The 16,870-nt window shown below is 45.4% G+C and overlaps 1 protein-coding gene across 1 annotated transcript in view; it reads right to left on the minus strand.

Moving 5' to 3' along the window:
- Positions 1-16,870, minus strand: part of LOC139757455 (multiple PDZ domain protein-like) — a 963,136-nt gene that overhangs the window by 438,553 nt on the left and 507,713 nt on the right. The window contains exon 19 of the mRNA XM_071677982.1: positions 4,875-5,051. Within this exon, the coding sequence (XP_071534083.1) occupies positions 4,875-5,051 (177 nt within the window). The remainder of the gene's footprint in view (positions 1-4,874; positions 5,052-16,870) is intronic.

The following is a 16,870-nucleotide window of genomic DNA, read 5'->3' on the forward strand; positions in this document are numbered from 1 at the left end:
CAGACACCTGTTAACGCGCTACAATAGACACTCGTCAAATAGATACCTTTTTCTTAACTGACAGCGCTGTGGCATCAGTGCCTCTCAAGTTTCATTCCTTTGCCCCAGTTAGATATCTTTACTTCCTGGCTCATACACACACACACACACACACACACACACACACACGGGTTTCTGACCCCCACACACGTCTGCCCTGTCTTCCTAAGCAAATATATTTCGTCGTAACGACTTGAAAGTAATTCTCTCTCTCTCTCTCTCTCTCTCTCTCTCTCTCTCTCTCTCTCTCTCTCTCTCTCTCTCTCTCTCTCTCTCTCTCTCTATAACACCTCCCTATCCCCCAAGCGAATCCCTCTACCTAACCACCAACAAAAGACAACAGAGTTTCCCTTAGAAATCCAAACGCTTGACGAAGACATAAGTAACAATCATAACCACCTTCAGTCATCTAATATACTAGAATATGCCAATGATTTACATAATCTCCCATTATGCAAAAACTCACAATCCGTTAATACAGCAAAATACGACACAGGAACGAATATCTAACCATAAATACAAAAACAAATACTACCACACTAGCTCACAAAACCTGGCGGCTAAAATACCGTTTTCTCTCTCCAAAAAGAATGTCTCTAGAAAACGGGAAGGAACGCGCGACTTACAATTGTAGGGATAACACGTGTATTCTATTTACTATCAACTATATACAATATAAGTATCTACTCCGGGGAAAAAATACGGATACCTCGGCTTCTGTAATCAATATGAAAATTCACTATTACTAAATACTATCCAAAACTCGAATCAGTGTTAAATAAAGGAAATATAAAGAAAATAATAACACGAATGAGTTTGTTTTGGTTCTGGACAAATGAAATGTCGACACCTATTAATCTCAATTTTCTATTCTCTGGACACGTAAGTGCTGTTAATGCATTGCGTCTATCAATGAATACTTAACCTATCTTATCTTTGATAAATTAGTAACTTATCTTTTCAAGTAAACCAGTTAGCTATATCCAGGTGGATAAAGCAAGGAGCTATCTATACTTGGAGTGTTCTATCTCTACTTGGATATATTACTAGAGTTCTCTTTACCTGGAGCTGTCAGTGAACTAACTTTACTTAGATAAACTACTGAGCTATCTTTACTTGGATGAAATTGCGAGCTCAAGGCATTATTACTTTGATAAATCAAAGATATTTTTACTATCTTGACTAAGTTGAATGAATCAATGAAGCCTCTGTATTTAGACAAACAATTAATTCATATATTAGTACAATAACCTAATTACTTATCTTCAGTTTGACAAGGAAGATAGCTGACGAACACGAAGAGCAACGCTGCAAACATTAGAGCTATCTCTACCACAATAAACCAGTGAGTTATCTCTACGAGCGAGCTATCTCTAAAAGGATAAAAAAGTGAGCTATCTTCACTCGACACACAACAATCTTTCCCAGAGATAATCCTACAACACTCTTGTTGTCACTACAACACCCTTGTTGTCACTACAACACCCTTGTTGTCACCTACAACACCCTTGTTGTCACTACAACACCCTTGTTGTCACTACAACACCCTTGTTGTCACCTACAACACCCTTGTTGTCACCCACAACACCCTTGTTGTCACCCACAACACCCTTGTTGTCACCCACAACACCCTTGTTGTCACCCACAACACCCTTGTTGTCACCCACAACACCCTTGTTGTCACTACAACACCCTTGTTGTCACTACAACACCCTTGTTGTCACCTATAACACACACCGCTACTCTGTTCCCGTAATGGGACAAGAATCCTCCCAAATCCCACTAAATCCGGATTTCCATCGACTAAAATCCCTCCAAATCACAATAAACCAATCCTACCGCCTCTCGCTGGATAATTAAGATCCAAACCCCTAGTCTGTGCCCCGGGAACACTATGTTGAGCGTCTTTGTGAGACTTAATCGTATTACCCCTAGCATCATCGCCTGTACCTGGCTTCTCGTTTTCTATGATTTACTACTTAATGTCCCAGAGTCTTTACTGAGACGTACAATAAATAAACTCATGTATGGATAAACTACAGTAACTTCTGTCGAGTATATTGTGTTTCTCGTCGGTCTCATTATCTATTTTCTAGTATTTACGAATCAAGTTGTATTGATCATCTAAGCTCCTCATCTAATCTTTTTTTGTTTCATCGAATCTCCTTGTATTTCTCTACTGTCTCAATGTATCTTTATCATCGGAGTGATGATAAAAATATCTCATTGCATCTTTCAATTAATCTCACTGTGACTTTCATCAACTCACTTTATCTTTCTTACTATCTAGAGAGAGAGAGAGAGAGAGAGAGAGAGAGAGAGAGAGAGAGAGAGAGAGAGAGAGAGAGAGAGAGAGAGAGAGAGAGGGTCACCTTTTTCAATGGCTAATCTAAAAGAATTTTCCCCTTAAATAGAACTGTACTACTGTACCATCTGTTATAAGCATTACAGCCAACAACAACAAAAAAATATATATATATACACAATACGTCAATAATGTATATAAAAAAAAAAAAACAGGGTTGTGGCTCTAATAACTCTCGTCTCCTTATCTTATATATTTGGAGGCACTCCAATATAAACATGGGGGGGGGGGGGGACCATTCTCAGGCAGGGTGTCCAGACCCAATATTGACACACACTTTTCATCCAGAGAGGGGAAAACCACACCCCAATCTGGCCAGCCCTCACCACACACACACACACACACACACACACACACACACATTCCTTGTGTTCATTCTTCACTCTTCTAGTCAATGGGGATATAAAAATCACACGTAATGAACATTCGGTTCATTCACATTCTTCATTCATCACAGATACTATTACTGTCCTCCGGCATATAACCTCGTCATAGACCATCAGGTCTTCTGTTACCTGGCTGGCCCATGTAATACAATACCATCCCGTCTCTCTCTAAATAAACTATGACTGAAAGATATTATTCCTGTCCTCCAGCAAATACAATTCTGGTTTCCTGTGGAGTACATAATCTTCTCACATATTGTCCAAGATGTCCCCAGCATCAAGACACAAGCCAAAGGATTTTCATCTGATAATCTTAATTAAATCTTCCCATCTGAAATACACTGGAAGATCGTCATCTCATTATGATTAATGTAATTTCTTTTCTGTGGATTTTGATCACAATTATCGTTATCATTATTTGTACTGCCAAACCCCAGGATCCCTTTCTATAGGTCCCCTGCAATTTCGAGGCTGCACTCCACGCAGGAGCAGGGGAATGATGGAGTCCTTTGGAGCGAGACGTCATAAAATATCTAAAATAAATGCAAAGAACATCAAGCCAGTTGAACCCATTCCAATATCATTTTTAGATAAAAATGATCGTACGTATTTGAGCACAAAGACCCTTGTTTGTCCTTTTCAAAAACTATGTACAATTTCCATTAGTGACCACATGAATGCGCAACGAGGAACAATGACCTTTAATTACCATTTTTCACTCGTTGTTAATGACTTCTAATTGTGCTTTTTAACCCCCTCTCTAGGTCGAACTATAATCGTCACTTCACACACGAGAGAAAATCAATATGAAAACAACAGCGTTGATACACACAGCGCCTCCAAACACTACTTTTGCTAAAAGGAAAAAACTCACACTGGCTCACCCTTATTTGAGTGCCACGACCCTACGTTATATGGCACTGGTCTGGCACCGCTTTCTTGGCATGGTTCCTCTAACCACTGGTGCCCCTTAACCATGCCCCACACTCGGCCCTCATGCCAGTGGGACTTCAACCCATTACAACCATTTCTCGAGGTCATATTTTCCCTCATACTGACCCCCTTACATCAGTGCTCTGTCCTGACGCTTGTCCTCCAACAACCCACTCCACACGGGTCTGGTCTTTGACCCGCCCCCCAGCTGGCACACTACTCTCCCTTTGGCACTGTTCTCACCCTTGGCAGTGACCCCTTATGGCCCTTCCCTGGCAGAAGCCCTAACAGGAATGATTTCTCTGGCTTGATAACCTCTCTGGTTTCAGGAACCATTTCCTACTTCGACTGAAGTTGAAGGATTTTCAACTGTTTTCAACACATGGAGGAAAGAGAGAGGCTGTTCAATTGGCCAATTTGAACTCATCTGATGCCATTAGAGGCTGAACAACACGTGTGCTCGACTACGAGAGATGGAAACATAGTGCATGGTGGTCAACAACCCTCCACTCACCCACCAATCATGTCTTAACAATTCTTCTCACCCACCAAGCTCCATATCAGCCATATACCATCCGTCATCCAAGGCTTTTCATCCACCACTGGACACTCCATATCCATCCACCACTTTACCAAAACATTCACCCTCTTCTCATCCACTGCTAAACGTACTCCACCATTTTCATCCACCACTCACCGCCTCTCATTCACCACTAGACATACTTCGCCTCCTTTCATCCACACCTGGATGAGTTCGAGCACCACACACACTCATCACTCATCCACCACCGTCACACACCACCATCGCCCTCATCCACCCCTCATCCATCACTCATTAATCATTCATCATCATCCACCCCTCATCCATGAATCATCCACCACTCAACAATCATTCATCCATCAATCATCCACCCCTCATCCATCATTCATCCATCAATCATCCACCCTCATCCATCAATCATCCACCCCTCATCCGTCCATCAATCATCCACCACTCATCATTCATCCATGAATCATCCACCACTCATCCATTCCTCATCCATCACTCATCAATCGTTCATCCATTAATCATCCACCCCTCATCCATCATTCATCCACCACATCCATCAATCATCCACCCCTCATCCATCCATCCATCATCCACCACTCACCCTGTGTCCCCGGTACATCTGATCATCCGAGATGTCAATATCCTCCTCCTCTTCGTCGAACAGGTCATCCGCCTCGACGTAGTTGAGTCGGTCGTCGTCCAGTGATCTGTCCAGGAGCTGGCTGTCGTGCACCTCGCTGTCCCCAGGCGAGCCCAGCTCTCCCAGGATGGCGTCCAACTGCAAAACATGAACCTCGTCTCAGGCGAACGAAGGAAAATCGATCCATTTACAGTAATAATAATAATAATAATAATAATAATAATAATAATAATAATAATGATAATAATAATAATAATAATGATAATAATAATAATAATAATAATAATAATAATAATAATAATAATGATAATAATAATAAAATAGTTAAATCAGCGCTTACATAAAATAGGTAAATTAGGTAAATCAGCGCTCCAACTGTTACTATACTGTAAAATATATAATATATAAATGTTGGGGGATAAATATAAGAGGACAGATGAGGGGAAATAAGAAAAGAATGGGAAAAAGGCAGAGAGAGAGAGAGAGAGAGAGAGAGAGAGAGAGAGAGAGAGAGAGAGAGAGAGAGAGAGAGAGAGAGAGAGGCTACCGAACTCCAGAGAGTTTGGTAAAGAACTCACGCAGGGCTAGCACGTAGCGCTCACCGCATTTCTTATTTGATGAGCGCTACTAATGCTATCCTTCTGTGATATCACACAAGAAGAAGAGTTTAATAATAACAGTATGATACTACTACTACTACTACTACTACTAATAATAATAATAATAATAATAATAATAATAATAGTTTATGAAATTTACAGTAACCATCGGGGTGTGTGTGTGTGTGTGTGTGTGTGTGTGTGTGTGTGTAGAAAAACACGGAAAAAACATCAATATCGCATCAAGACAGAAACATATTTCTCAAGAGGTCATTTAGAAGACTTTGGAGGGAGATGGAGAAAAAACTGCTCCATGGACAACTACATTGCAGAACATTCTTTTTTTTTTTTTTTTTTTTTGGCCCTGGTGAACGCGTACGCTGGTGGACCTGCTCTGACATCTTTCAATAATTTTTTGCAATAATTTTGTGGGAGTTGTTGCCTCAAGGGAGCATCAATATAGGAGAGATGTAGTACAGGAGGGGAAACACCGTGTAGGGCAATGTGTCGTAAGATCTACGACGCACCAAGAGCTTTCTTGCACCACCACCGTCTCCTTACGACCATGTACGTCGTACTTCACGTCGTACTCGACAAGTACTTCAGTCGTACTTGACGTCTCTAACGACAAGTCGTTATGGTACCCTAAAGACACGTAAAGACCTTGAACCACTTGTGGTTACGACCTCTAACGACTTGTGGATGGGAGCTAGAACAAAATGTTGTTATAACATGTAACAACCTATATTTACAACAGAGCTAATTTCATGGGTTGTGATCCTTCAGTATAATACATGATAAGGATGCACTCGCTTAAACTGGGCTCGCCCTTGTTCGATGCCCAAGACCTTCGTACTCCAAGAGGTCAAAGGTCAGCTCAATTAAGGCGGTCTTGTTCCAAGAGATGACGTGATATCAATGACGTAACTACGTGGTTTACAAATCTTCCCATACATCATATATTCCATGATTTCTTCATGGTCCACGCAACTCCTCGCATATCATCATATCTGTTTCCATTTCAAATATTCCTCGTATATTCTAAGAGAAGAGTCAGCTCTTTAGCCATCCTTTCAGCTGTCTCCCTCACGTCTCTCGTGTTAACATCTCACACAAACACCCACCCATACCATCCACCCATCTCCCATTTCTCTACGTTCATCATCCATTCCCCTTTATCTCCCTTTCGCCCCTCTGTAGCAACACCTGCACTATTTCCTTTCACGACAGTTTTCAAATCCCCCACCCTCGCAGACACCCCCACTACATATAGCGCCCCTGGGGAGTAAAGATGGCTGCCTGGGGAGTAAAGATGGCTGCCTGGGGAGTAAAGATGGCTGCCTGGGGAGTAAAGATGGCTGCCTGGGGTGTAAAGATGGCTGCCTGGGGAGTAAAGATGGCTGCCTGGGGTGTAAAGATGGCTGCCTGGGGAGTAAAGATGGCTGCCTGGGGAGTAAAGATGGCTGCCTGGGGTGTAAAGATGGCTGCCTGGGGAGTAAAGATGGCTGCCTGGGGTGTAAAGATGGCTGCCTGGGGAGTAAAGATGGCTGCCTGGGGAGTAAAGATGGCTGCCTGGGGAGTAAAGATGGCTGCCTGGGGAGTAAAGATGGCTGCCTGGGGAGTAAAGATGGCTGCCTGGGGAGTAAAGATGGCTGCCTGGGGTGTAAAGATGGCTGCCTGGGGAGTAAAGATGGCTGCCTGGGGAGTAAAGATGGCTGCCTGGGGAGTAATGCAGTTCTGGCATTGGTCAAAGCACCCCTCCCTTACCCTGACCACACCAAATAATCTCCCTGTACGATCACCATGTCTCCCTCACCTACAAGCCGTCCCCTCCCTGCTCAACATCACCAAAAAAACATTCTCCCTGGCAAGACAGCAAATCTCCCTGCCAAGCAAGGGCATCTCCTCCCTGCCTGTCCTCACCAAACATTCTCCCTGTGAGAGGACACCGTCTCCCTATCAACCAAGGCCTACACTACCCCTCCCTTCCCCTGGTTGAGTTCAACACACAGCCACCCTGGCAGATCACAATCACCCTACCAGCACCAAACACCCCCTTCCCATGTCACCACGCCTTATCCTCCCCACGCCCCAACCGACAGCTAACATCCACCCCCCCTCCCACGTTTTCCCCTCCCGTTCCAACCCCCCGGACAAAGCTGTCCCCCTCCCCCCCCACACCTCCCCTCCCCCTGACAAGAGCTGTGGGTAAACAGCTTATCTCCAAATCACTCGCGAATCATGCACGAGGTGGGGGGGTGGGGAGAGGGGGGCGGGGGGAGGAAGGGTACTGAAAAACGAACACCAGCGATAAACAGCTTCCACCTATAGCAAAACACACACACACACAGACACACACACACACACACACACCTTGTATATATGTAACACATATTTCCATATATATGTGCATTCATACACAGTCTCAGGCCTGATACCCATTCATCGACTTCCCACGAACGGAGGATGAATACCTAGGATGGCTGTGGGCCAACTGCCGGGTCCAGGATGCGAACCCGGGCGGCGGGGCCCGTGCGTAAATCATGGTCAGGAAGGCTAACCACTACACCACGGAGGCCCACCTGAGCGTGTACGTAATGGCCTACTCTGCAAACATTACGAGGAGTGAGTTCTACACACATGGGATTACTCTCTCTCTCTCTCTCTCTCTCTCTCTCTCTCTCTCTCTCTCTCTCTCTCTCTCTCTCTCTCTCTCCAACCACAACAAAGCGAACTCTTACTCCCCCTACCCCCCTTCATATGACGCATTCATGACAGTGTTGTGTGGTAGCCATGTCAAGGAAAAATTTAAACGAAAAAAAAAGAGAAAAATGCATAACACATTTTTACATCAAACTGCCAAGCGCGCGCGCGTGTGTGTGTGTGTGTGTGTGTGTGTGTGTGAACTATACTCCACATTTATCACAACCCGTTCGTCTGTTATTGGCCCAGTACATGGGGTGGTTGAGCTGTGGTCCAATTGGCAGAGCATTAACTACCTACGTCACACGGTGCCTCCCCCCCACCTCCAGCACACACAATATACGCAACTACACCAGACCCCTCTCCACAAATGGGTCATTTGCATACCAAACAAGCTTCCCTTCACCCACGAATTCCCTCAACTAGTTAGCCCCCGTTTCAGTACCAGTGCAACGCGTTGTCACTATCTCTATAAAATGCCTTCATCATTTTTGTATACCTCAATCTGTTCATGTGAATCTCCCGTTCACGATGCAACCTACCAAACTCCAATTACTGCCCATTTCACACCTTGATTACTGAACCATCTCCTCCCCAGGAGCATCGATGTCTTTAACTATCCAATCACTCCGACTCAAAAAACAAATATATATATATATAAAACCATCACCCATTTTCTTTTTTTTTTTCTCTTCATCGAATAGAGCATCAGAAAAACGTGTGTTCATGGTAAGGTAAAGTGCAAACCTTTCCCAACAATGGCCTCGTCCACTACACACACACACACACACACACACACACACACACACACACACACACACACACACACACACACACACACACAATTGCCCTACCGTTTCTGTTCATATATATATATATATATATATATATATATATATATATATATATATATATATATATATATATATATATATATATATTCATTAACGTCAAAAGCAACAAAGCCATCGTAAACAAAAAATAGGAATCCACATGTCATTCACTGAACGAATAGCGTCTACGCAAAGAATTGAGTATAAATACGACGTTTTAATACGAGATTCAATGCTCTTGGGAGACGGTATTGGCTCGTCCAGATGTTTCCTCATCATCCACACCTTTACAATGGCACTCCCTGGTGATGCCATCGTCCTGCACGTCCTCAGCCATCCTACACCTCTATCCTTCGCTCACGCCACTCCTCACCTCAACTCCTCAGCTCCCTACACACCCCTACGCCAGCAGCCTGTGGGGATCGAGTCTTGGCGCCTCTCAGCCTCATTCCTATCCCCCGGCACTGCAGGATCAATTTCCAATCCCCGGCACTACAGGGTCGAGTGAGGCAGCCCTCACTAGCACCATCCATTCTATCCGGGTTGTTCACCGCATTAAAATTCTTTCCCATTAGCACACTCCTCGAAGCTGAGTGGCCGACCCCCATCCCCTAATCTAATACCCCACTTACGAACGCTGTCACGTCACTTAACTATTCATGTCCCACAACCAGTCAACACATCCCATTCCCTCCCATCCCCTCCTTCAACAACAAACCATTACCGTTCACCCCTTTCCCATCCACGCTCAAGCCCCGTACAACCATCCCAAAGCTTCATGGGATCAAACTAGCCACATTAGACTATTTTCCCCTCTCTTTCTCATCTCCTCAAGCTTTTGAAAAAAAGAATATCTTTTTCTCAACTCTCCGTCATTAATATTCATTCATCACCTCTTTTAACACCGCATATATCCGGTTCCACGGCGGAATATCCTCCTTGCAAGTTTAACTAGAAACATTCTGGCGCAAGGCGGCCCTAGGAGAACACACTTCATCTGTACAGTAGACATAAACAATAATAAATGTCTAATTCCACTAGAACACCTGACTCTCCCTTGGACCTCCCTGATCCACTCTCCCTTCTACAACTCCCTTTCCCTCTGAGGCCACACTATAATCTGCTTCGCAAAGCACTTTAATTAAGTTCGTATATCATACATGTGTGTATCAACCCCAGCCAATAATGACTGCGAGTCTGTATAACGGATAAACATGGTCTCTCAGCCCACCAATATAAACTGCCTCCTGCATCTACATACTACCAATATATGATCTACTAACCACATAATGTGTGTACGTGTGTGTGATCAATACACTGAGTCTCTGGTATCCTCCACTGTCACAGATAGCCTCGAAATGTTCCAGTGGTCCACTGCTGTTTGAATTACTCTGTACTCATTTCTATACACCATTTTTAGCCCTACAGTGCTTGGACTGTCTCTATATGGGTTCTTGTAGGCAAATACCTTCCTCCCGTATGCATTTTCACTTGTCTTTCCGACACATACAGGAACTGTACACACACAGTCTGTACGGGGATAAACAAGCACTCAAGGTATACAGCCCATACATAAACTACTGGTTACCAACCTTATATACATAATATATATACATAATATATATACAAAATACAACCCATCTCCCCCCGCTTCCATGCACAAGACATACCTCAACTTGTCTCTCGTATGTCCAAACGCTTTACATCACCCCACACGTGTGTACAAAGTGCCCATATCAGCAAAGGCTGACCAATTCTTTCGTATTTGGCTGAGGCACACAGCGCGGCCGGGAAGGTCGGTAGACAGTGTGTTTGCATATAAGATCTTGTTTGTAGCCTCGTTCGCCTCTGGTGACACGTCCCCCAACTCTGATCTTTTATTTCCCATCAATCATGTCCTTGTTTGCATGTTTCCCGCATTTCCCCCATCACTCACATCCTTGTTGGCATGTTTCCCGCTTTTCCCCATCACTCACATCTTTCCCTGTTCTCTGTATGTCCCATCATTCACCTCTTCGTATCCCTGTTTTTATCATTCCCCATCCCTCACCTCTTCTCAGCCCTCTCGGTATTAGAACCCAGCTGTGCGAGACTTAAATATATGCACAAAACGCTATTAGAAAAAGACCCTCTCACCATTACATGTATTGATCCTTCTCTTCCCATGACGCGATGCTTAATTCCCATTTCATTTCTGCGAGGTCACCATTCACGTTGCACCTGGTGCCTACCTTTGACCCAGCACGATTTCAGCAAATCCTCATCAGCTGCTAGACAGCCCTGGGCCATTAGGGCGAAGATAAGCTGGTAACTCTTTATCTAAATCCGCCTCTCAGTACATTATTCACACAGTGCGATACCCCCACCTTTAAAGGCATCTCAAATGATCATCCTCGCTGTAATGAGCGTATACGTGGATGTCTATTTCCATTCCTATTCCAGCTCTGATACTTCCTTATCTCCCTCCCTCCTGCATTTCAGAGTCAGTGTGAGTAAGGCGGCCTATCTGGCGCACCTCGTCCTCACATTTGCAAGTCGATTCAGCAGCGACGTTCAGCGACGCAAAATGGAATCAACATCTACTATGGGACACTACGCATGATCAATGCGAGATAAAGACTTCTTAATCAAACATGAACATCATCAATCAAACATGAACATCATCAATCAAACATGAACATCATCAATCAAACATGAACATCATCAATCAACCATGAACATCATCAATCAACCATGAACATCATCAATCAAACATGAACATCATCAACCAAACATGAACATCATCAATCTCTCATACTTCTACAGTAGGGCTGACGTCACCAACACTGTTCAATATATTCACACTTCTTCCCCAACCAACCAACCACCCACCACGCGTTTTCTTTACAGACTCTCTCTCTCTCTCTCTCTCTCTCTCTCTCTCTCTCTCTCTCTCTCTCTCTCTCTCTCTCTCACACACACACACACACACACACACACACCGTTTTCCAAAGTCGCACCGTCGTACTGAAGGGTCATGCGTCTTTTGGGGGCGGGGGCGGGGCGAGATTCACTGAATCACTAATCAGCCCGAGCCGAATCACTGATTCACTCACCTAGGGAAGGAAGGGGGGGGGGGGGAGACCGAATCAGCGTGTGACGGCTGGCAAGATGCGTCACCTCGTCACATACCGTCACATTCCCTGTCTCGCTTACCTTGGACGACTGCCTCGTGCTGCATTCAAGACACCGTAAAGGATGTTGCGACACACGGCTGTCGCAACGACACGACGGCCTGTCGCAACGACACGACGGCCGTCGCAACGACACGACGGCTGTCGCAACCCACTTACGACCACCACACGACCGTCACATCCCAACCACGACCACCAACCACGACCGTCGCACCCCAACCACGACCACCAAACGACAAGGTCGCACTCCACCCACGACCACCACACGACAAGATCGCATCCCAACCACGACCACCACACGACAAGGTCGCAACCCACCTACGACCACCACACGACAAGGTCGCATCCCAACCACGACCACCACACGACAAGGTCGCATCCCAACCACGACCACCACAGCAAGCAAAGCATCACCATGCAACATGCTGCTTCTGAGATCGCAAGACGACATAACAGGTCTTAGCCTGACGAAGCACGCACACACACACACACACACACACACACACAGAGGCAGCAATTAATCATACCAACGAGTATGGACAACAACTGTCTGCCAGCACGTGACCACCCTGCTGGGTGGTGCTCAACCCCCCCCCCTCTCTCTCTCTCTCTCTCTCTCTCACCCACCGTCGCGTGGTGAATGAGCGTCTGCAAGCCAAGCGACAAAAAATCTACAAAAATGTATTTATATTTATATATTTCCATCTTTTTTTTTTCTAATTCAAGGGGAAAATGAAACACGACATGATCCCAAGTGCACTTTCGTGTAGTGATCACATCATCAGGGGAGGAGAGACGAGAAACTTCTCAGCGTCTCATTTCCCCCGTGGACACAAGGGGAATTCACTTGATCATGCGATCAACTGTGATCATTTCCAATATATATATATAAACACTAAGAAAGCCAGATAGTTATTCTCCAGCCATTAAATTCCACTAAGGTCAGTTCAATACATACTATAATACTTCTGGGAAATGTAAATGCCACCCGACATTTCGATTCAGTGACGTCAAGATTCACGTGAAGATGTGTTCTCTTGTTTCAGCTTCCCGCATTACCAACTGACCACCGCCTCACAACCCCCAATTTCTCATTTAGTACCTTCATACTCGAAGAACCACATACCTGCATCCAATTTCCAGCCAATTTCACATTTAGTACCTCCCCAAACTCCACGAATCCCATGCCCGGATCCAATTTCATGCCAATGCCAATTTCATCGCGTATATCATCGATCTAAATGGGTTATTAATAACATACAACTTCACTAATTGTCTCATTGATAAACAGTGGACGTGTGTCCAATGTGACTCAGTTCAACGAAGCCACACACACACACACACACACACACACACACACATATATATATGTAAGCGTTATGTAACCACTTGTTTACGCCATTTAAAAACCCTTCGTCGGTCGGCGTTTAAACATGGCCCAAACAGCATGACCTAAGACCTGACCCACTTAGGCACCCAACCCACCTCGACAAAGCAACAACCCACCTCATCGAAGTAGCCTGGGAGGAAGGGAGAAAAAGGGGTGGGGTGGTGGGTTGGGGAGTTATGGTACGTGTCCATAACCCCCCCTCCCCTCCCCCCTCTCCACTAAAGTGAAGCCAGCCAGCCCACCCTTGCCCTAGCCCTTCATCATTCTACCTCCCCCGCCCCCTCAAAAGGTGCATTAGGACCTCGACATTAACGGCGTGCTTAAAAAAACAAAAAAAACCCTCAACCCATTTCCACATTATCGCCGAGAATATCTTTTCCCCAGACTCCTTTCGTGAGAAATGCCGACGAACAGCGTCTGATTCCACTTTTAGATAAATTATTCGCCAATTTCGTAAATTTATGTCTCGCATTCCACGTCCATAATTCATTCTGGTAATCCCTGGTTCCTGGTTTCTATTCCCGTTCCAGTGTTCCATCTGTATATCTTTATAGTTCTCAAACTCCGATTTCGCATTCCAATTCTTCCCATTCCGGTTTCTTTTTCTCGTTCCATTCCCTGGTTTCAGATACCTGTTCTTTCTCACTGGTTTCCTATTCGTCTGGTTTCATTTTTGGAGCCCTTCCTTCCTTCCTGGTTTCGTATTCACGTCCCTTCTGGTTTCACATTCCAGTCCTCAAACCCCATGTGGGTTTCACCTGTTTCATTTCAGCGAGGCACGTTTCACGTCCCGGTTGCCTAACACTGTCTTCCCCCTTACAGTTTCAATCTCCTGATCCCTGACAGTGAACTTGAAGGTCCCACAATATATACATTTCCGACCGGAGATTGGACGCTATTGAGGCGGGGAACCCGCAGCTCACCCAGCAGTGGGTGTGTGTGTGTGTGTGTGTGTGTGTGTGTGTGTGTGTGTGTGTGTGTGTGTGTGTGTGTGTGTGTGTCCTACCGTCCGTGGAACACAAACGTCCTTGGAACACATCGTCCGTGGAACACAAACGTCCTTGAAACACACCGTCCGTGGATGAAACACCGTCCGTGGAGGCTCCGACCCACCAGCCGGAGTACAAGGGGCCTAAGCCCACACCGTCCGTCACACGAACGCTTCGCAAAGGTTACGACCCACAAATAGCTCGCCACAATCAATAAGACGTGGCCCGGCCCCCTGCGACGCGCCGTACTCCCGACCGCTTCCGCCATCTGACGTATGACCCTGGTGCGTCCGCGCGCGCGCGCGGAGGGAGAAAGGGTACGTCAAACACCTCCCCCCCAACAATCCCCACTAACCCCCCCCCCCACAACAAATACGTCTACAAACAAGCAAAGCGTCCGTGAAATATCAACGACTTCCGTCGCTGCGTCAAACGCGTCTTCGCAAACGTACGCAAATACGCCTGACCATTTCGTCGGCCGAATTTCATTACGAAACAAGGTTGCGTCGCTGATGCAACCAATTCACGCTTCCCCGAGCATTCCCTGATTACCATTTTACACCAACCACAGTGCAGAACCAATGCTGTAATCACAGCAAATGGGCAGCTATTCAAGTCTGCCTTCGCTCCAAGACTTCCTGTAATATGTAAAATTCTCTGTCAACCAATGTATCTCATCATTACCACAAACTCAAACATTCAATGTCATTAATGTCTTCCCACGGCAATTGTATTGAGCACTAGACATGTGCTACATGCATGATCACCCGCTAGTATTAGCAGGCAGGAACGCTAGAATGGTTATCTCCGTATGTCTGTGTCTGTCCGTCTGCGTCTGTCCGTCTGCATCTGCGTCAGAACTAACACTCGACGCTGATCAAAAGCGAATTTTTTATCGCGATTCAGCGGGTGGACGAAACTGTCCTCGAAAGAGGAGAGACCAAACTCTCTCAGGTCATGACCTGGTCAAATTGCCCCAGGTCAAACGGGGTCAAACTGTTCCAGGTGAAGAAGACACAATACGTCTCATGCCCAATCGGTTCCAACCCCGTCCTCAACCAACACCTTCGACGGATCTCGAAACCGTCGCGCGACGTCCTGGGGACGGATCGTACTCGCCAACATCACCACCTCACCCGAGTGGCTACATACACGACAACCACATGGATGGTGGCAACATCTAACATCACTCAATGATCGCTTCCACATCCCTCACTCCCGCGGCACTACACGCAGAGCCACCTCGTTAGTCCTCAGGCTATCTTTTTTGTGGAAGACAATTAAAATACGAGATTATAAAAGAGGAACTGCAGCCCAGGACACCCTCCTTAATAAAAAATCACCCCTCCCCCCAAAAAATAGACCTGCTGAGACATTACGGGTCATTAGGACTGGAACCTGATCGTGCTGGAAGAGGTGGGAGAGGAGTAAGAGTCAGGGGAGAGGCGCAAGGGGAGAAGAGGGGATTTAGGGATATGGGGAGAGGGGGGGGATAATGGGCGGGGAGTAAGAAGGAGGAGAGGTGTGGAGGGTATGAGATGCGGGGAGGGAACCCAAGATAAGTCTCTTCGTTAAGAATGGAAAAAAGTCTTGCCATGAGAACACTCGGTAAAACCTGGAGTTCATCACCATACCCATTCAACACTAAATAAAAAACTACTTAACAATTTAACATAGATTTCAATCGCACTAAACGTAACACATTCTCAAGCCAGGTATCCTAAAAGGACTGAAAATCAGTTATAAAAACAAATAATTCACATTATTGCCTTTAAAATTCCAGGGAAAATTAATATAACCCGTAAACAACGCAGTAAAACTTTTTTTTTTTTCAAATCAGAAATCATTATGAATGGATGGCTTATACCGTGACGATGCTTGCACTCGGGGGAAAAATTAAATCTATTCAAACCAGACAGGTGACTGATGGCATTGCAATGGCCAGAGGCAGATAAAACTCTGTCATGCAGCAAGGGAACAGCAATATACATCGATAAACCAACACATACACACCACATACCAACCAAACACCGCCACAACACCAACCACAGAATATGGTTGGCCATACACGACACCATACACACACACACAGATCAATCAACCAAAGACCAACCAATCCACAGAACACGTGTAGGGTTTTTCGCCCTACCAAACCATCAACCCTAAATAAACAATCTATGACATAAGGTAAAGCATTGGTTTATCTTACAGCCTTGGATCATGTAACGTAGTACAAGATTCTCGCAAAGCGAAGCAAGATACAGTACAGA

The sequence above is a fragment of the Panulirus ornatus genome, chromosome 26, assembly GCF_036320965.1.
Source record: "Panulirus ornatus isolate Po-2019 chromosome 26, ASM3632096v1, whole genome shotgun sequence".
Classification (NCBI taxonomy): Eukaryota; Metazoa; Arthropoda; class Malacostraca; order Decapoda; family Palinuridae; genus Panulirus; species Panulirus ornatus.